The sequence below is a fragment of the Vicugna pacos genome, chromosome 24 (genome assembly GCF_048564905.1).
Source record: "Vicugna pacos chromosome 24, VicPac4, whole genome shotgun sequence".
NCBI lineage: Eukaryota > Metazoa > Chordata > Mammalia > Artiodactyla > Camelidae > Vicugna > Vicugna pacos.
Genome location: NC_133010.1, coordinates 24,500,220 through 24,521,874, shown reverse-complemented (window position 1 = coordinate 24,521,874; position 21,655 = coordinate 24,500,220). Strand labels below are relative to the sequence as shown.

General features: G+C 41.0%; 1 protein-coding gene across 3 annotated transcripts in view; it reads left to right on the top strand.

The window, feature by feature from the left end:
- Nucleotides 1–21,655, top strand: part of L3MBTL4 (L3MBTL histone methyl-lysine binding protein 4) — a 332,768-nt gene that overhangs the window by 60,367 nt on the left and 250,746 nt on the right. Inside the window, exons 1-2 of one of the 3 annotated variants that reach the window (XM_072949220.1) lie at nt 6,819–12,810; nt 21,441–21,511. In XM_072949220.1, the coding sequence (XP_072805321.1) occupies nt 21,502–21,511 (10 nt within the window). In that variant the 5' untranslated portion in view covers nt 6,819–12,810; nt 21,441–21,501. Of the gene's footprint in view, nt 1–6,818; nt 12,811–21,440; nt 21,512–21,655 lie in introns of those variants that run through there. The other 2 variants (XM_072949221.1, XM_072949226.1) reach the window with 2 other exon arrangements.

The window sequence follows — 21,655 nt, the reverse complement described above, 5'->3', positions numbered from 1 at the left end:
TGAGACTCCAACAGCAATCCATGCACAAAACTCCGAAGTGTTCCCGCTCGCACCATCTTTTCAAGGTCAACCCAGTTCTCCCGGTCTCCCAGCCTCAAAATCTGGACTAAATGTTGACTGTTGTGAACTCTTTGAATAGCCTTGGCACGTCAAGAAAAAAACCTTCCCATCAGTGTCCTCTTCAGAATGTCTCCAGATCCTGCCCCTTTCTCTTTATTCTTGGCTGCATCTGGGCCCCCAGAGGAGCTTCTGGATGACTGGGCTTGCCTTCCAAACCATCTCTCTGACCTCAGTTTCATCCCACCTGAATACTGCCATCAAACTCATTTTTAAAATATACTCCCTTAATTATATTACTTCCCTAGTTGAAAATCACCATTGGTTCCTTTTAGCTTAGTAAATTGGTTCCTGTTTTAGTTCCACCGAGTGCCCATCCCTCTGACAGGCTGCTTCCCTTACCTGGGAGTGCGCTGCAGCGTCAGCAGACATGGCCCTGGCACCTACTATCTGGAAAGTAGGGACAGTCATGCCTGCCTCAGAGGATGTCCTAAACAGGAAATAAGATTTGCAACGTCAAGAACAGAATCTGCAAGATGACAAATGCTAAAGAAATATATCCTATTTCCCACCCAATTTGTTTCTTGATGAGATTGAAAGCAGGTACTTCGTTGACCCTGGAGCAAACCAGGCAGAACCTTTGTGAAGTGTGCTTGATCGATGGATCCAGGAGGCTGGGGATGTCCACTCAAGTGAGTGTTTTGGTGTGGTTTTAGAGATGACATGTTGCACATGAAGACAGTGGTCACAGGTGGCTAGGAGGGCGAGGGAGTAGGGAGGTCACCAGCAGGGAAGATCGTGACCCAGGTAGACAGCGCTTCAATGGTGGGACTGTTGCTGCCCAAACCCAGGGGTCAGGATGAGCATCACTAATTGCAGGAATACCAGATGCCTCACATTTTCTAAACTGATGCAGTGTGAGGTCCCAGCATCACCAGTGATGTGCTCTAGCCAAAAATTCTTAAATTTGATCCATTCAGTCTTTAGATATAATTTCTTTTAGATATAATTTAGGTTCAATTTCCAGGAAACACAGGTGTGGACACCATGCAACAGGAGGCTCAGATCGCCTGCTGTAGGGGTTGTGATGGAGTCCTGGGCTCTAGTGATGCCTGAGTGCTCGGCCAGGTCTCGTATGGCTCCGGGCAGGGCCAGTGGTGCGCCAGGCCCAGTTGTTCCTGGTTCCCAGGACCTGATCACTAGTGTCTCTTTAGAGCACCACGTTCAATGACGGCATATGTATTTGTAGCTTGAAATCAGCCACACAGGACAGTTTATACCAGAGAAATCAGCAAATACTAGGATTTAGGTAGGGGGATTTTTTTCCCCCTCATTTTCAGAGGGTTGATTGTTAAACACTTCTCAACACACCGTTAGTGAGGGCCTTGGCTGGCAAAGCCTGAGATTCTGAAACATGGGCTGGAGACATCTGGGTGCAAATTCCAGAAGAGGTTGGCTCTGCAGACCACGTGAACCCAAGAACCTGCAGAGGTGACCCCCTTCCCTGGGAAGAGTGATATTTCCCACACTCAAAGATGCTGCAGACCCCTAGAAGGATTATGGGAAGTAACTAGTTCCTAATTTTAGCAAAGGTGAGTATAGTGACACATTTCTAGTAAGTGTCAGGATATCATTTTATTCTAATTAATTTTGTCACTGACATTTTACTTGAGATACAAAAGATGCTTCCTTGTCTTTACATGACTCATGAGAAAACTCCATGGGCTTCTACAAGAGGACAGAGATTAGTGCTGATTGCACACTGAAGAGCTATACAAGATTTAATCATAAAACTAATTAGAAAGATAATTAACAAATCATTATTAGGCCCATATAAGAGACAACTGAAAATAATTCTCACTTTTTATGGTGACTGAAGTCTAGGGGTTCCCTATCCATGGATTAGTGTTTTTTTTTTTTTCTGATTTGGTTGAGTAAACCAATAATAAATGCAGAAACTGAGTGTCAGCAGAGTATTCTAAGAGGGCAGTGTTTACAGGACATGCATAAGAGTGAGTCAACAGCCCAGTGATCTGGGATCATCCACATTTAATATTAACTATTAAGATCCAAGGGTTGTATTTTTTTTAGCTGTAGGCTGAATAACTCCCCATTCATTCATCTTTGTTCTCCTACAACACACAGAAGAATCTAAGTTTATTCCAAAGTAACAAACCCCAAATCTTGCTCCATGAGGCAAGGGCAAAGTTACACCAGCCATGACATTGAGCTTATTTCAGTCCTGTTGAGTGATTGTCCCTGGATGGGGATAAAAGGGGCACCCTAGTGGGTCTTCAGTGTTGACAAAATTTGCTCTGAAGCATTTCCTTTTAAGTTGATCATCTGTTACGGACTGAATGTCTGTGTCCCCCCCCACCCCCATCATTCATATGTTGATATCTAACCCCCAGTGTGATGGTGTTAGGAGATGGGGCCTTTGAGGAGTGTTAGTGTGAGGGTGGAGCCCTCAGGAATGTGGGCTCCTTATAAGAAGAGGCCAGGGAGCTGACTTCTCTCTATCACGTGAGAAAACAGCAAGAAAGCAGCCATTTGTAAGCCGAGATGAGGGCTCTCATTAGACACCACGTCAGCCAGGACCTTGATCTTGGACTTCTCAGCCTCTGTAACTGTAAGAAATAGATTTCTGTCATTGACAACCCACCCAGTCTATGCTTTTTGTTACAGCAGCCTGAGTGAAGAGATCTTCCCTCACTTTATTTTTTAATTTTCATTTTTGACTTTAGTTTATCTTGTATTCTCATTCTGCATAACTAAAACAGCATGGTAGACGAATTTTCTACTTTTCAGGTCTTGACTTTTGGTTTGTTTTACTTGAATACACCTCTGACTGCTGTAACAAAGGCCAAAATAACACTGGCTTTAACAGAGTAGCGTGTATGTCTGCCTCACATAGCAGTGTGAGTGCAGTTGCTCAGAGCTGGTACGGTGCCTCAGTGGGGTTGGGGGAGCGGCTCGATTTCTCACGAGCTGTTTCTCTTTGCTCAGCTCATGGTTTTCAGCTTGTGGTTCATGATGCTGCCTCTTGCTTCTGCTTCTGTCCACTTCCCAGCCGGTGGGGAAGGGAAAAGAGAAAATGGAAAACATCCCCGCCTCCCCCTAGGCAAACAACGCAGAAGTTGTGTGCACCGCTTCAAGTCGTATTTCATTGGCCAGAAGTGACTTGCAGGGCCACATATGGCTGCAAAGGAGCTAAGAAATGTAGTCTTTACCAGGGTAGCCATGGGTCCAGCAGCTTGAACCAGCAGTCTCAGCCAGATGCCATGTCCTGGTTTCACTAATGACTACCCCTTAGGAATGGTTTCTCCCTGGATGGGTATTTCCAATTAAGCTCCCTTTCGGGCCCAGCTCAGAGGGATTTCCTCCACTGGTGCACTGTATTTATCCCTCACCTGTAGCCTGTAACAGGGCTAACCAGGCTCAAGAAGTATCATCTGGACATGGAATTTAGTTGTGGGTCACTGATGTGAGATCAAGTTCTAATCATGCAGAATATCCTAACATATGCTCTGACATTTCTGTCTTGGACTTTTAGATACTGCTTTAGGATAAACGTGTGATAGCTTTTCTGATGGGATGCAGCCAAGCAAACATCTTCTGGCCAGCTTACTTTGCCAGGATATTACATCATGAGTTCTTTGGGGCTAAGAGAACAGAGGAAGGAGTCAGGACCCCACAAAGTGATCTTGATGGGGCTCGTGTGGGTCACTGAAGAGAAATGTACAAACAGTTGTCCGGGAACTGACAACCTCAGGCGCTTTCTGCCACTTGGACTGTGCTTAGAGCAGGAAGACAGCTGCCAATTTAATTTTTGGTTGAGTGGGAGCGTCTGGTGTTTCTGAAAGGTTAAGAAGTCCTTTCGTGAAGGCTATGAGATCACCTAATTCCAATAGTGCCTGGACTTGGCCTGGTAGTAAATCTTGATCAATTCCAGAAAAATGTAGAAATGACAAGCCATAAACCTTTTAATAAAATTAAACTAAGCTATCATATAAACTTTTATTCCCAGGCCATAATCACCAGGTTGTAATCCAAACTTAATGAGACTGTCTGGGGTCTTTCTTGGGAACCAGAATGGGGCCAAGATTTCCCTTCTTAGGGATGCCTTCACGTATACTGAAGAAGGAGAATGGCTGGAAATAAGCCCCAAGGCCCTTTTCATGGAAATATCCCTCAGGCTAAGGATCCTCACATTAAAATATTCCAAAATATTCCATACATACTAAGAATTCTGCCAAGCAATTAGGTAACTAGTTTCCAAACTGACCCTTATGTGTACAAAAATCAAGGTCCTTTTTCTTCAAGTGTTACTGGTAACCATCATCAACTGTCTTTTTTTTTTTTCAACTTAGTTTGTGAGTTTATTTTATCTTTGAAATTAAATCCTAACAACAATACAGAAATTATTGCAGCCCAATTTCATTTGTGAAATAGATACAAATACGCTGAACAGAATTTTATCAAATAATGTAAAAGCTAGGCTTATTCCAGGAATGCAAGGATGATTTAATGTTAGAAAATCAGTTGGGGCTGGGAAGGGATAAGTTTGGGAGTTCGAGATTTGCAAATGATAACCACTATAAATAAAAACAGATTAAAAAACAAATTTCTTCTGTATAGCACAGGGAACTCTATCCAATATCTTATAATAACCTTTAATGAAAAAGAATATGAAAATGAATGTGTGTGTGTGTGTGTATATATATATATTTATATATATAATGTATATATATATATATATATATATATGCATGAGTGGGACATTATGCTTGACTAGAAATCGACACATTGTAACTGACTACACTTCAATTAAAAAAAGAAAAGACAGAAATGCTGAAAGACAAAGGGGAAAAAAAAGAAAATCAATCATTGTAATTCTCCATACTATATGTGTTTGCAAAGTGAAGAAGCCAGAATAAGCATCTTTAAACAGTATATTATTTCAGTATCCAAATAATCTGCTCCCTACCCCATCAGGCAAAGTATCTCAAAACTTGAAGCAATGGTTCTATTTGTTAATCTGGAAAAAGTGTAATAAATACACTACAGAATGTCTGGAAAATCTGGAAATACATGGATTTTAGCAGAGCTAAAATGTGAAAAATCTTTAAGTTAAAGAGGCATGACTCTCTAAAAGGAATTTCACTCTCTATATCAAAATGTGGGTAAAATGAAAAAAAAAAAAAAAGAAGAAGGTGGGGGATCCAGAAGAGTAAGTGCAATACATTCTTCTAGGCCATTTTTAATGGCCTACAGTCTAAGCCACTAACATATTTTTGATCTACCATTGTTATTGTAGTAATACAAAACAGCTCTATGATTTAGAAAGGGAAAAGGACTTCTCCCTTCTACGCAGTATATTACGGACTTGGAAACAGATAAAATCCCTTCAACAACGGCAAGGGGTTACAAGTACCCTAATAAAGTTACAGTTTCAGAGGTGAGTGGCTGCTCTATTGTTCTTGTAGGTCTCCTCAGGAGCTGCCCACGAATAATTAGGAATTCACAGTAACTGGGAAAAAACCCAGAAGTTAGACGACTATTTGATGTAGTCAACAAAGGACTTGCATCTTGAATATATAAACAGTACTTACAAGTTAGTAAGACAACTCAATTTTAACATGGACAAAAATTTGAACAGAAAGTTCATTAAAGAAGGTGTATGGATGGCAAATGAACATATGAAATGATGCTCAACATTATGTCAACAGATAAATGTAAATTAAAACCACAGTGGGATACAGTACACACCTTTTAGAATGGCAAAAATCCAAAACAAAAAGAGAAGAAAGGAAAAAGTCAAATGCTGGCAAGGATGCTGATAGGCAGGGATTCTCATTGATGGCTGGTAGGAATGCAGAATGATAACAGCCACTTCAGAAATGGTTTGGCACTTTCTTATAAAGTTAATCATAGACCCAGCAATCATACTTCTAGGTGGAACATATAAGTCATAAAAACATGTCTACAGGGGAAGTAGTTACAAATTTGAAACTTGATTTGTTTATCACTTAAGCTATTTTTTTTTAACATTTTTTATTGATTCATAAACATTTTACAGTGTTGTGTCAAATTCCAGTGTTCAGCACAATTTTTCAGTCATTCATGGACATATACACACTCATTGTCACATTTTTTTCTCTGTGATTTATCATAACATTTTGTGTATATTTCCCTGTGCTATACAGTGTAATCTTGTTTATCTATTCTACAATTTTGAAACCCCAGTCTATCCCTTCCCACCCTCTACCCCGCCCCCACCCCGGTAACCACAAGTCTGTATTCTCTGTCCATGAGTCTATTTCTGTCCTGTATTTATGCTTTGTTTTTGTTTGTTTGTTTTTGTTTTTTAGATTCCACATATGAGCGATCTCATATGGTATTTTTTTTTTCTCTTTCTGGCTTACTTCACTTAGAATGACATTCTCTAGGAGCATCCATGTTGCTGCAAATGGCATTATGTTGTCGGTTTTTATGGCTGAGTAGTATTCCATTGTATAAATATACCACTTCTTCTTTATCCAGTCACCTGTTGATGGACATTTAGGTTGTTTCCATGTCTTGGCTATTGTAAATAGTGCTGCTATGAACATTGGGGTGCAGGTGTCATCCTGAAGTAGATTTCCTTCTGGGTACAAGCCCAGGAGTGGGATTCCTGGGTCATATGGTAAGTCTATTCCTAGTCTTTTGAGGAATCTCCACACTGTTTTCCATAGTGGCTGCACCAAACTGCATTCCCACCAGCAGTGTAGGAGGGTTCCCCTTTCTCCACAGCCTCTCCAGCATTTGTCATTTGTGGATTTTTGAATGACGGCCATTCTGACTGGTGTGAGGTGATACCTCATTGTAGTTTTGATTTGCATTTCTCTGATAATTAGTGATATTGAGCATTTTTTCATGTGCTTTTTGATCATTTGTATGTCTTCCTTGGAGAATTGCTTGTTTAGGTCTTCTGCCCATTTTTGGATTGGGTAGTTTAATTTTTTCTTACTGAGTCGTATGAGCTGCTTATATATTTTGGAGATCAAGCCTTTGTCGGTTTCACTTGCAAAAATTTTCTCCCATTCCGTAGGTTTTCTTCTTGTTTTATTTCTGGTTTCCTTTGCTCTGCAGAAGCTTGTAAGTTTCACTAGGTCCCATTTGTTTATTCTTGCTTTTATTTCTTCTAGGAGAAAATTTTTGAAATGTATGTCAGATAATGTTTTGCCTATGTTTTCCTCTAGGAGGTTTATTGTATCTTGTCTTATGTTTAAGTCTTTAATCCATTTTGAGTTGATTTTTGTATATGGTGTAAGGGTGTGTTCTAGCTTCATTGTTTTACATGCTGCTGTCCAGTTTTCCCAACACCATTTGCTGAAGAGACTGTCTTTATTCCATTGTATATTCTTGCCTCCTTTGTCGAAGATGAGTTGACCATAGCTTTGTGGGTTCATTTCTGGGCTCTCTATTCTGTTCCATTGGTCCATATGTCTGTTTTGGTACCAATACCATGCTGTCTTGATGACTGTAGCTCTGTAGTATTGTCTGAAGTCTGGGAGAGTTATTCCTCCAGCCTCTTTCTTTCTCTTCAGTAATGCTTTAGCAATTCTAGGTCTTTGATGGTTCCATATAAATTTTATTATGATTTGTTCTAGTTCTGTGAAATATGTCCTGGGTAATTGGATAGGGATTGCATTAAATCTGTAGATTGCCTTGGGCAGTGTGACCATTTTAACAATATTGATTCTTCCAATCCAAGAGCATGGAATATCTTTCCATTTTTTAAAGTCTTCTTTAATTTCCTTCATCAATGGTTTATAGTTTTCTGTGTATAATTCTTTCGCCTCCTTGGTTAGATTTATTCCCAGATATTTTATTACTTTGGGTGCTATTTTAAAGGGGATTGTTTCTTTACTTTCTTTTTCTGTTGATTTATCGTTAGTGTAAAGAAATGCAACTGATTTTTGAACATTAATTTTGTAACCTGCTACCTTGCTGAATTCTTTGATCAGCTCTAGTAGCTTTTGTGTGGACCTTTTAGGGTTTTCTATATATAGTAACATGTCGTCGGCATATAATGACACTTTTACCTCTTCTTTTCCAATTTGGATCCCTTTTATTTCTTTCTCTTGCCTGATTGCTGTGGCTAGGACTTCCAGGACTATGTTGAATAGGAGTGGTGATAGTGGGCATCCTTGTCTTGTCCCGGATTTTAGTGGGAAGCTTTTGAGTTTTTCACCGTTGAGAACTATGCTGGCTGTAGGTTTGTCATATATAGCTTTTATTATGTTGAGATATGTTCCCTCTATACCCACTTTGGCGAGAGTTTTTATCATAAATGGGTGTTGAATTTTATCAAATGCTTTTTCTGCATCGATTGAGATGATCATGTGGTTTTTGTCCTTTCTCTTGTTGATGTGATGTATTACATTGATTGATTTGCGTATGTTGAACCAGCCTTGTGTCCCTGGGATGAACCCCACTTGGTCATGATGTATAATCTTTTTTATGTGTTGTTGGATTCTATTTGCTAAAATTTTGGTGAGGATTTTGGCGTCTATGTTCATCAGTGATACTGGCCTATAATTCTCTTTTTTTGTAGTGTCTTTGCCTGGTTTTGGTATCAGGGTGATGGTGGCTTCATAGAATGAGTTTGGGAGTATTCCCTCCTTTTCAATCGTCTGGAAGAGTTTGAGAAGGACTGGTATGAGTTCTTCTTTGTATGTTTGGTAGAATTCCCCGGTGAAGCCGTCCGGTCCTGGACTTTTATTTGTAGGGAGGTTTTTAATTGCTATTTCTATTTCCTTTCTAGTGATTGGATTGTTCAAGTGTTCAGTTTCTTCTTGATTCAGTTTTGGTGGACAGTATGTTTCCAGAAACTTGTCCATCTCCTCTAGGTTGTCCAGTTTGGTTCCATATAGTTTTTCATAATATTCTCGTATGATATTCTGTATTTCTATTTTGTTTGTTGTAATTTCTCCATTTTCCTTTCTTATTTTGCTAATTTGTGCTCTCTCTTTTTTCTTCTTTGTGAATTTGGCCAGAGGTTTGTCGATTTTATTTACTTTTTTAAAAAAACAGCTTTTGGTTTGGTTGATTTTTTCTATGGTCTTGTTAATCTCTATTGTATTTAATTCCTCTCTGATCTTTATTATTTCCTTCCTTCTGCTGCTTTTTGGGGCTTTTTGTTCTTCTTTTTCTAATTGATTCAGGTGGTGGGTTAACTTGTTTATTTGAGATTGTTCTTTTTTGAGGAAGGCCTGTATCGCTATAAACTTCCCTCTTAGCACTGCCTTTGCTGTGTCCCATAGGTTTTGAGTGGTTGTGCTTTCATTATCATTTGTCTCAAGGTATTTTTTAATTTCAGCTTTGATTTCCTCATTGATCCATTGTTTTTTCAATAACATATTGTTTAATCTCCATGCTTTTCTTTTTTTCTCCTTTGTTTCTCTGTTGTTGACTTCCAGTTTCATGGCATTGTGGTCAGTAAAGATGCTTGAGATAATTTCTATCTTCTTAAATTTGTTGAGGTTTCTTTTGTGTCCAAGTACATGATCGATCCTGGAAAATGTTCCATGTGCACTTGAAAAGAATGTATATTCTATTTTTGGGGGGTGTAAAGCTCTGAAAATATCCACCAAATCTAGTTTTTCTATTGTAGTATGTAATTTCTCTGTTGCCTTGTTTATTTTCTGTCTGGAAGATCTGTCTAGTGATGTTAATGCAGTGTTAAAATCTCCAAGTATGATTGTATTCCCATCAATATCCCCCTTTATCTCTGTTAGTAATTCTTGTATGTACTTAGGTGCTCCTATATTGGGTGCATATATATTAACGAGTGTAATATCTTCATCTAGTATCACTCCTTTAATCATTATAAAATGTCCTTCTTTATCTTTCTTTATGGCCTTTGTTTTAAAGTCTATTTTGTCTGAAATCAGTACTGCAATACCTGCTTTTTTGGCTTTTCCATTTGCATGGAATATCCTTTTCCATCCTTTCACTCTCAATCTATATGTGTCCTTCTCCCTAAAGTGGGTCTCTTGTATGCAGCATATTGAAGGTTCTTGCTTTATTATCCAGTCTGCCACTCTATGTCTTTTGACTGGAGCATTTAGTCCATTAACATTTACAGTAATTAATGATAGATGTGTGTTTATTGCCATTTTGAACTTATCTTTGCAGTTGAATTGGTATATCCTCTTTGTTCCTTTCTTCTTCCTTTTGTGGTTTGGTAATTTTCCTTTGTATTATCATGGATTTTATTTAATTTTTGTGACTCCCTTGTAAATTTTTGACTTGTGGTTACCCTTTTTTATAAATCTATTAACCTATACCCGTTTTTAATAAACTGATAATAACATGATCTCAAACCCATCCTACTGTTAAAAAAATTTAAAAAAAGAAAGAAAAAAAAATTCTGTATTTCCCTGCCTCCCTCTCCCACTCTCAGTGATTTGTATGTCTTCTTTTGTAATTTCGTGTTTTCTTTATTTGTAATTCATGAGTTATCACCTTTCCAGTTGTGAGTTTCTCATTTCTGTAGCATCCTGCTGCTTTTCTATTTAGAATAGCCCTTTCAATATTTCTTTTAGCATGGGTTTAGTGTTGCTAAACTCCTGCAGCTTTTTTTTGTCTGTGAAACTCTTTATTTCTCCTTCTATCCTAAAGGATAGCCTTGCTGGATAAAGTATCCTAGGCTGCATCTTTTTTTCATTCAGGGCTTTGAATATATCTTGCTACTCCCTTCTGGCCTGTAGTGTTTGTGTAGAGAAATCAGCTGAGAGCCTTATGAGGGTTCCCTTGTAGTTCACTCTTTGCTTTTCTCTTGCTGCCTTTAGAATCATTTCTTTATCCTTGACTCTGGCCATCTTGATTATGATATGTCTTGGTGTGGGTCTATTTGGGTTCTTCCTGTTTGGGACCCTCTGAGCTTCCTGTACTTGTATATCTGATTCCTTCTTTAAGTTTGGGAAGTTTTCAGTCATGATTTCTTCAAAAACCTTTTCAATTCCCTTTGATCCTTCTTCCCCTTCTGGGACCCCTATTATGCGAAGATTGGGACGCTTTATATTATCCCATAGGTCCCTTATGCTATTATCATTATTTTTTATTTGCTTATCTTGTAGTTCTTCTGAATGGGTGCTTTCTGTTGCCCTGTCTTCTAGATCACTAATTCGTTCCTCTGCATTAACTAGTCGGCTTTGCACAGCTGTTAGATCATTCCTCATCTCTGTCAATGAGTTTTCCCATTTTGCTTGGCTCTTCTTTATAGCTTCAATTTCATTTTTGACATATTTTATTTCTCTAAGCATTATCTCTTTTAATTCCTTCAGCAATTTGATCACTCCTTTTTTGAAATCTTGATCTAGTAGGCTATTGATGTCTATTTCATTGAGCTTTCTTTCAGGGGATTCCTCTTGTTCTTTTAATTGGGAAAGATTTCTCTGCTTCTTCATCTTGCTCATACCTCTCTGGCACTGTGGTTTATGGAGTATCAGTTGTCTATTTTGGATCTTAAGGATTTTGTCTATCTAATGCCTATTTAGGAATACAACTTAGGAAAAAAAAGAAAAAAATAAGAGAGAGAGAGAAAGATTTTTAAAAGAAGGGAGAAAGAGGGTTTGAAAACAATGTATAATGAATAACTGAAGAGCGGGTTGAAGCAGAGTATTAATCGGGTGGAGACGTCCTTTTAAAACCATTAAAAAAAAAAGGGGGGTTGGGGAGATGAATATATGTGTTTGAAGCCTGTGTCTAATCAATAACAGGACATCAAAACCCAAGAGAAATAGAAATGAATTAAGAAGTAAAAATTAAGAGAGTAATTGAAAATAGAACAGGTAAAAACAGATTAAAAAAAAGCAAAACAAAAACAAAAAACAAAAAAACAAAACAAAACACCAAAAAAAAAAAAAAAGGGGGGTTTTGTCGGTGTTCTCCTTGAGTGTGTGTGCTTTTAATGTGATGTCCTTCTGTCTTCGTACTGTTTTGGAAGCTCAGCTTGTTTTCATAGGCCCTCTGTTGGCGCCCTCTTCTGTGCTGCTCCCAGCACCTGTCGGCAAGCCGATCGCGCCTTCTCCTAACACGGGGTCAGATGCAGCTCTCCTCTGCTGCGGACGGGCGGGTCACTGCCCCTCCGGATGCCACAGTCAGATGTTGCAGACTGGCCAGGCAGGAGGGCGGGTCGTGCCCCTTCCCAGCACCTCAGTCAGGGGTTGTGTTCCTGCCCGACAGGCGGGGGGCCGCTCTCCCCCTGCCTGCGCCGCCGGTAGCTCCGCTGCTCTGTGCGGCTGCGCGCTCTGCGCCGGCGCTCGGCCCCGTTCGGCGCTCCGCCCTGGTCGCGCTCCGCCCTGGTCGCGCTCCGCCCTGGTCGCGCTCCGCCCTGGTCGCGCTCCGCCCTGGTCGCGCTCCGCCCTGGTCGCGCTCCGCCCTGGTCGCGCTCCGCCCTGGTCGCGCTCCGCGGGTGGGCTGGGGAAGACCGAGGGGCAGCCTCGTCTCTGCTCCGAGCCAAGACCCAGCTGCTTGTTTGTCTTTGTGGAGCAAGTTCTCTGGGGGACCAGAATGGAAGGATCCTATCTGCCCAGGGCTGTAGGCCCGTCTCAGTCTGGCCCTTGAGGCTGCTAAGCCCTTCGGTGCGGACGCAGGTTTCGCCTCTGCCCCCGCCTGGGTGCTCAGCGCCGGAGAATACGGCGGCTGTGCCTGGGCCCCGCCTCTCTTCCCCTGAAAAGTTTCCGCGGGTTTTCAGAGATGGGGGTATGCACCCTTCCCCCGAGAGCACATCAACCTTGCTGTTTTATGGAGGGCCCAGGTTGTTCTGTCCTGTACACCCACAGCCCCGGCGCCCAGCCTCTTGCAGTCCCCCGGAGCTGCCTCCGTGCAGCCGCCCCCGTCCTCCGCCCGGCTTGTGCAGCCTGTCCCTGCCCGCCGCTGCCGGCCGGTGTCTCAGGCTGGGTGTGGGGGGGGGGAACGACGCTCTGTGCCCGTTTAACTTAGTTCTGTCAGACAAGGGCTGCTGTGTACAGATCCGAGCCTCGGAGGCTCCCCCTCCGTCCCGCTGGCCTCTCAGTTGGAGAGGGGAGACCCAGCGAGCGAGCGCCAGTCCTCCTTTGCCGCTCCGTCCCCGCGGGACCCGTCCCGCGCTGCTTTGCCTTTTGTTCTTTCTTTTTTTCTTTTCTCCTACCAGATTTTTGGCATCTTTATCTTTTGAAGAGGGCGATGATCTGTTGGAGTTCCGCAGGTGCTCTGGTTGGCTGAGTGGGTCTGTAGATGTGGGTCTTGGTGTATTTGTGGGAGAGGGTGACTTACAAGCGTCCTTCTACTCCGCCATCTTGCCCGGAAGTCCCATCAACTGTCTTATCTGAGCTCAATCCTAAATGTTTCTTAAAGCAGCCACCTAACAAATGATTTTAATTTTTAGTAACTCAATTTAAAAGATAACAATCCAAAAATGTATGTTAGTGCTAAGAGTGAGTAGGCTTTAAAAAAAAACAATAGATCCAGCAGCTGTGATGAAACTGAAGAAGAAAATTCACTGAGTATTAATAATAAAAGAAGGAATTCACTTGAAAGAAAGGGGTATACATTTAAGAACATTTCGATGAAGTGCAATTAATCTTACTAGCTAATTTCAGTTTGGGATTACCTGGAGGAAAAGTTTGATCCGTGTGAAAGAAGAGATGGTAATTAAAGGGTGAAGATAAAAATGTGGTCTCAAGACACAGATAACAGAGTTAAGAACATTTCAAGACTTAAAACAATGAAAGTGAACGGAGGCCGAATGGAAACAGATTGCCTGCTTGTTTGTGTCGTTAACCTCTGCGGTGCGCCTGTCTGCTCCCTGTGCATTCCTGTTTCCCAGTAAACAACTTGGGAAATGAACTAGCTAGGCAGAAGAAGAATCCTTTTAAAATACACATTTATTTTTAATAATTAAAGGTAATAACCCAATCTTACAGATAGTTTCGAAAATGAAAGAAAAATGGTCACTCTTCATGTCATTCCCATAGCATATTTAATGTTTTCTTTCTGGTGTTTTTCTTTGTTTTACATTTATGCCAATTTTGTTTCATTCATTCATTGATGCGTTCATCCAGCAGTGAACACTATGGGCTGAAAACCCCCTGCCCTCGTGGAGCTGAGATTAGTAGGAAGAGACAGCAAGTAACTGAATTGATGATGTAGGATGTTTGAAGGTGATGAGTGAAGTGGGGAAGAGAAAGCAGGGCAAGGGGGTAGGTCTGGGGGGAGCTGGACCACGTTAATGGAGTGTCAGAGGGAGGCTCAGCGACAAGGCAGCTTCTGAAGCAAGGCAGGGAGCAGGTGGGGAGGGAGCCCTGAGGATGCCTGGGGATCCAGGGGCAGGAGGAGGAACCAGAGAATCCAGAGCCCTGTGGGGAGGTCTGCCTGGCACGTCAGAGGAGCTCCACCACCTCCTGGACCAGCTCCAGGCTTCTCTGCTGGCCAGGCTGCCATCTGACCGGAGATCCCACCCCCTCTCTAATGTCTCATTTATTCTCATCTCATGTTTTGCCTTTTTTCCATTCAGGCCCAAGTTACTGTCTAAGTTACCATTATGAAAGGAAACTTTTTACATTACAGTTAAAAAAAAAAAGCCGTTATGGCTGATACATAGGTACACTATTGATTTTAGTATATTTACTTTTTAATGACTTTGTTGAATATTCTTTGGCTGCTTCTAGGCTTAAAATGATGCCATCCGCAAAGTAGAATAATCTTATCTTTTTCTTTTCTATACCTGTGCACCAAACTTTTGTTTTATGACCTCCTGTAATTGTCAAAACCTACCAAAAATATTAAATAATTATCATGATAGTGGGCTCTTTTATTTTATTCTGGATTTTCATGAGAATGTTTCTAGCAGTTACCCCCAAGTATGGTGTTCACTTCTGATTTCAACTACGTATTGTTCATCACTGCGAGACAGCATCCTCAAATTCCCGTTTCCATGGATGGCTTTATTAGGAATTGGTACTGATATTGGTCAATTTTTCAATATACAGCTGGATTATTATTTTTAAAAGGTCAATCCGTTGAGGTGATGTGCCGGTATGTAAGCATCTTCTGAAACTGAACTATCCTTACCTTCCTGAGATGACTGGTCAGAAGGGGGCTTATGACATGGTGTTGGGTTACATCACTGGTGTTACAGGTGAACATTCACATCTGTGTTGATACCATAGTTTTCTCTGGGAAGCAGGAATCTGAGCAGAAAACAAGCAGGACTTTTATACATATGAAGACAGAAACGGCGTAAGTGAAGGACATATCGTTGTTTTGCAGGCAGAACCATCAGAGCGGCCCCAGGAGACCAGAGCGAGGGAGAGGCGGTCCATGCTCTCCTCAATCCCGGGCTGGGTGCTGAGCTGTTGGATCTCAGCCATATGGCCCTGCCACTTCACGGAAGCAGAGCGTGTGAGGATGGCCAAGTGACATGACAAAGTCTTGCCGTCGTGTTTGTGCAGCTGCTTCGTGATCAGTTTAGGGTCTTTGTGCTGCTTTGGGCACTTTGAGTCATCATCAATCTGGTGTGATACAGCTTCTGAACATTTAAGTTTGGAATGCTGCATTCTGAGCACATGTGGAGATATTTGTCATTGATACAAGGCCTTGTCACCTGCAGCATCTGCAGACAGACCCTGGGCTGGGAGGTATATACGATTCTTCTAGCAACAATTCTAGAGTTTCTGAAAACTGCTTATAAAAATGCTGTCTTGGGTGAAGAGTTCGCCAAGGAAGTCCATTCCAGAGAGACATTTAGTTTGTTCTGTGGTCATTTAACAGATGAAAAAAAAAAAGTTGCTTGCTAAAAATAAGGAAAGAAAAAAATCCCATTTCTCCATAGTTGGAATTCCACAGTGGCTCCTACTAGTATCTGTTAGACACTAGGATCAGTGGGGAATATGTAAAACATTCTTTACTGAAACCTTTGGAGAGAGAACTTCTCAGGCTGTGTAAGTTCACTTCCTGGGGACATCACTCTGTCTCTGCTGTGCATTGTGTAACAATAATATAAGAGCACATTCCTGAACACATATGAAATACCAAGAACATTATCTTGCTTAATTTTCATTTCAATCTGAGTCTATAATCATAATCAATTGATATATGATGACTCAGAAACTAAGATGTGTCCATAACATTTCCCTTAATCACATGGCCGGCAAGTGAGAAAACTTGCATTAGAAAACAAGTTGATTGCTGAGAGAGACATTATGTAAATGGTGAGGGTAAATCGTCCAAAGAGTACTTACTGAACACCTAACACAAACCAGGCACCATGCTAGACTTGGTGATAAGAATCCAGGCTCAGTTAATGAAGTGGGCAAGAATCTTCAAGGTCTCCACTCACCTTGAATCTACAACCTCTTTTCTCTCTCCCCTACTGCAGGCTCCCTGTGACCTAACACACCTTACATTTCTTTTGAGTGGGTTATGACTGAAAGGTAACACTAATAAGGACCACAAGAACAGAAATAATCACTAATACTTACGGATGCATACTTTGTTTCAGCCACTGTTCTAAACACCTTAACTCATTCACCCCCTAACAGCCGGCCAAGGTCAGTGCTATGACTGCTGCACAAAATTAAGTCACGCGCTTAAGTTCCCACGGACGGCAGTGTCCGAGCCAGGCCTTAAACTTAATCTCAGTTTTTCTTGTGAATACTCTAAGAGCTAGGCCCCAGCCATCCATGTGCTGTGAGCACCTGCTAGTATGTTTTCCAGAAGAAATGCAGAGCAAAGGTTAATTCACGGAGAATGATGTAATTAATTACATAGAATGAATAACATGAAGAAATTTGGCTGAAACCAGAGAAAAAATAACAGTCAAAATTATAAAGTAATGAAAAATTAGGTTTGTGAAAAAAATAGCATTAAGAGTTTGAATTATCTGGTGCAAGGAAGAGTTGGCAGGGATGACCTCAGTGTTTTCAAGTACACAGAGAACTGTGTGAAAGGGTTATGAGCGGTGGTCAGCCATCTCTACAGAAGGCAAGAAGAAATAGCCATCTTTAAATAGAACAGTTAGAGAAGATACAAGGTAATACTCACTGACAGTTAAGAGAGAACAGTCAGAAAAATCTGCACAGGGACGGGGGGAGTTCGTGAGATTTAGAGAACAAGGTGTACATTCCAGATGGTTAAAGTGTCATTCTGTCAAAGATTTGGACAAATGCGTGTTTTTCAGAGCATCCTCTGCATGGCTCCAGCAGGTAATTTATTCCCCCTATCCTTACTGAGTATCTTTTCCAGTTACTGTGTGAGCTGTCTGGCTACAGCGGGGAAGGGGAAACCAATGTGGGCTCAGCCTCTGCAGAATTTACAGTCTAACTGAGCAGACGGATGAGAAATCAAACCGCCGCCTCATAAAAAGGAAACTGCTTGGCTAGGTATCTTTTCTTTTTAATTGAAGTCTAGTTGATTTACAATGTTGTGTTAGTTTCAGATGTGCAGCATAGTGATTCAGTTATACATACATATATATTCTTTTTCATTATAAGTTATTATAATATATTGAATGTAGTTCCCTGTGCTATACAGTGGGGCCTTGTTGTTTATCTGTTCTGTTTTATTTTATTTTTTTATTGAAGTATAGTTGATTTACAATATTGTGTTAGTTTCAAGTGTACAGCATAGTGATTTGGTTATACATACATATATATATTCTTTTTCATTATAGGTTATTACAAGGTATTGAATATTGTTCCCTGTGCTCTACAGTAGGACCTTGTTGTTTATCTATTTTGTACACAGTAGTTAGTATCTGTTAATCCCAAACACCCAATTTATCCCTCCCCCCTTTCCTCTTTGGTAACTGTAAGTTTGTTTTCTATGTCTGAGAGTCTGTTTCTGTTTTGTAAATAAGTTCATTTGTGTCTTTTTTTTTTGATTCCACATATAGGTGATATCGTATGATATGTCTTTGTCTGACTTACTTCACTTAGGATGATAACCTCTAGGAAAAATATTTCTAATATGTGGGATTGACTCTGAAATAATAGATACAAAGTAAAGTGGAAAGGTAGTTCAATTGCCTATTGAATTCAAATCCAAAACACTTATTTCATATCAAATATGTACCTAATTCAGAAAAAATATATATATTTGAAATGTACAATACATGGACTGAATTTTTCACTCACCTTGGACAGCTAGTTTATCCCTGTGCTTCTCAGAAGTAGCACATGCTTATGTTTCTTTTTGGTAATGAAGCTAGAACACAGTTAAGTACGGTGCCAAGATTGTATTACGCTTTACAGTTCATAAAACCTTTTCACACACGTGATTTCCTTTAGGCATAAAACTAGGGCTACGTGGTCAGCATAAGGGCCATAATGCTGAGCCTCATTTTAAACCTGTTTCTTTCCTCTAAATCTGGTGCTCTAACATAACGCAGCCTTTCTGTATGTTGGACTTCAGCTTTTTTAAAAAAATATTTCATTTTGTAGTCTGATATTTTGTTTAAAATGTCCCTTCATCTGCAAGATCATAAGACCAAAGGTTCTTACAGTGGGGTACATAGGCCTTCAGAGGACCCAGGCAGGTGGGGAGCCACTGGGCTCTGTGACCCTCATAACATCAGATGCAGCTTGTGCTGTGTGTATGCAGATAAGCATTTGTTTGAGGAAATAACTAGTAGTTTTCAAAACATTCTTAAGTTTGTGGATGTCCTTGCTTCCAAAAAGACAAAACCGCCGAGTTAGATATTCCCCAGTCAGCCTCTGCTTTCCTGATCGTGTGCTGTGCTCATAATTAAGTGCGATGTGGTCACGTTGTGAAGGTGATACCTTCCAAATGAGTTTATAACAGCATGTAGACTCAGGCCCATTGCTTTCCCTGCATTGTTGGGTGGCTGAGAGATTGCCCTTTGGTTCTGACCAATATTTGGAGGAGAACCTCACCGTTCCACTGCTCACAGATGTTCGAAAGTGGAATTTTCAAAATACAAATTTTCCTTGTGATCAGGCTCAAAACCACCCCCTCAAAGAAAATGACTTCTAAATTTGTCTCTAGAATTTATAACTGTGTAAAGATTTGTTGAACCTCTCTATGCCAGATGTCCTTTTTTTTTATTGTGGTAACTATATGTAACATTAAATTTACCATTTTGATGATTTTTAAGTTTACAGTGTACAGTTCGGTGGCATTAAGTACATTCACATCATTGTGCAACCATCACCACCATCCAGCTCCAGAACTTTCTCATCTCCCCAAATTGAAACTCTGTTCCCATTAAACACTAACTTTCCCCACTCTCCCCAGCCCCTGGCCACCACCACCCTACCTTATGTCTCTACTTCAGGCAGAGACATACTAAATAGAATTGTGTAATATTTGTCCCTTTATAACTTGTTTATTTCACTTAGCCCTGGCAAACTAGTACAATCAAAATCTAAAAACTATGGTTTGTTAATTTATGATGAGAGAGATGTACATCTAATGGTTAAAACTCCAAAAGACTCTCACAAAAGCATGTTCCTTACGTCATGGTTGTTGTCACCATTGGATAAAAATCTGTCCTTAAGATAGCCACTCAAGTTCTAGAATTTGTCTCCAGAGCTGTGCAGACAACATACATTTGTACCTTGTGTGCAGTGTCTACATCCCACATCTGCAGGTATGTCCACATATACAACTTTCGTTATTTTTCTAATCGTGAGACTTAACCTACTGTTCCAGGCATCATTCTGCCTCATGACAGAAATGGTGGCCATTTCGCTAGTAACTCAGATTTAAACTTCAGCTGAGTTGTGATTTTACTTTCTTTCTAAGGGACCGTCCATTCTCAAGTGGGCTGAGGAGTCATGGGCCTGGGGATGGAGGGGTGGACAGATGCATTGTATTTAATGCATATAATTTAGTGTTTCTTTTAAAAACATAGTTTTGGTCATGCTGAACAACTTTAGAGTTAGCAGAGCCTTTAAATCTTTTAGTTCTCATTTTCTAATTTGATAGGATAAATTGAAGGTCAGAGAATTTAAATGACTTGCCCCAGGCTGTTCAGAAACCAAGATCTTCTATTTCCCTGTGCTGCCTCTTATACCAGAGGTAGGATGCTATTTATGAGGAAATGTTGTTCAAGGTATGTCTGAATATATCTGCCAAAACAGTAGTGATGCGAGGACTTAAAATTGGGACAGAATCCAATTTATTAGCATGCTTTGGCAGCCGTGTATTATTCCACTGACAAAAAATTCCTCAGAAATATGGTTCACGGCCTTTCTGAGACATATTCCCGGTCTGTAGAAAAGATAGGATAAGTACTTAATGGTATTTTTAAAAGCAGAGCCTATAGTAAAACAAAATTGAGTCATTTTCATTTTCTCCAGACATGAAAGTAAACTAGATTGAGCTATTTGATGTTTTCATCCACTTTGAAAAATCCCGTGAGGCAGCTCTGAGACTGAGGAGTGGACCGTGCATTACAGTATCATTATTTCTGGAAGAATTGGAAGCATATCCGATAATGTAACTCCGGAAGCATAAATCCACTTGTTTGAAAAAAAAATGGGAGGGAGGATTCTATTTACATGTACGAAAATTGGAAATGCTGTGAGCAGCTCCGGGGAGCTGATGGGTAGTGAGGTTTCTGAGATGGTTATCATACTTCCAAAAGTTGTAAATGTTGAGTAACGATAACCCATACGTAGCTGGAGAGGAAAGAGTTCAAGGATTTCAAATGATGGAAAGGATGTGTCCTGCCAAGGAGACAACAGTTTGAATGCAAGACGCATCTTTTCTAAAACAGCAAAGCCCTTTGCCCCGTACTCAGCGGGTGAAGGAGCATCTTTGTGAAAGAAGGAGCAGGGCAGACAGCAAGGCAGGCGGCTAGTGTAAGGATGCGCAGTGGGAGGACACAGCCCACAGCAGAGGAGGGGGCACAGATGGCAACCCGAGAGCCTCCCAGGGAGAGCGGAGGTGGGAGGGGCATCACTGCGCAGGGGCTGTGCCCTCAGGCTGCCTGCCTTCAAATCTGGCTCCACGACTTTCTAAGCTGTGGGACTTTAGCAGATCACTTTCCTTGCAGGTTTCAGTGGAGGATTTAATGAAATAATCTCTGTAAGGTGCTTAGCTGAACACATAAGTTCCCAATAAATGTTAACTCTTATTAGCATCCAGCAGAAAATAGGCATTTTGTGAATGTTTATTTCCCTCCTGAACTTCTCGGGGGGTTTCCGTAACACCGCCTGGGGGCAGTCTTGCAGGCCCAGCTCTGAAGGTGGGCCCTAGGAAAAGAGTTTATCGGTCACATGCAGTGGGATTGCTACTTTAAGGACTTGCACTGTATTAGTTTACCAGAGTTGCTGTAACAAAATACCACTGACTGGGTGGCTAAAATAACGAATTTCTTTTCTCCACAGATCTGGCGGCTGGAATTCCATCCGATAACGTAACCCAGGGAGCACGAAACAGGGAGAGAAGATGTCACACGGTAGGTTTCTCCCGAGGCTGGCAAATGGCCACCTTCTCTCTGTCCTCACGTGGTCACCAGTTGGTCTGTGTGATGTTTCCTGACCTCTTCTTTCAAGGGTATTGGTCATACTGGACTAGGGTCCACTGTATGAACTCATTCTGC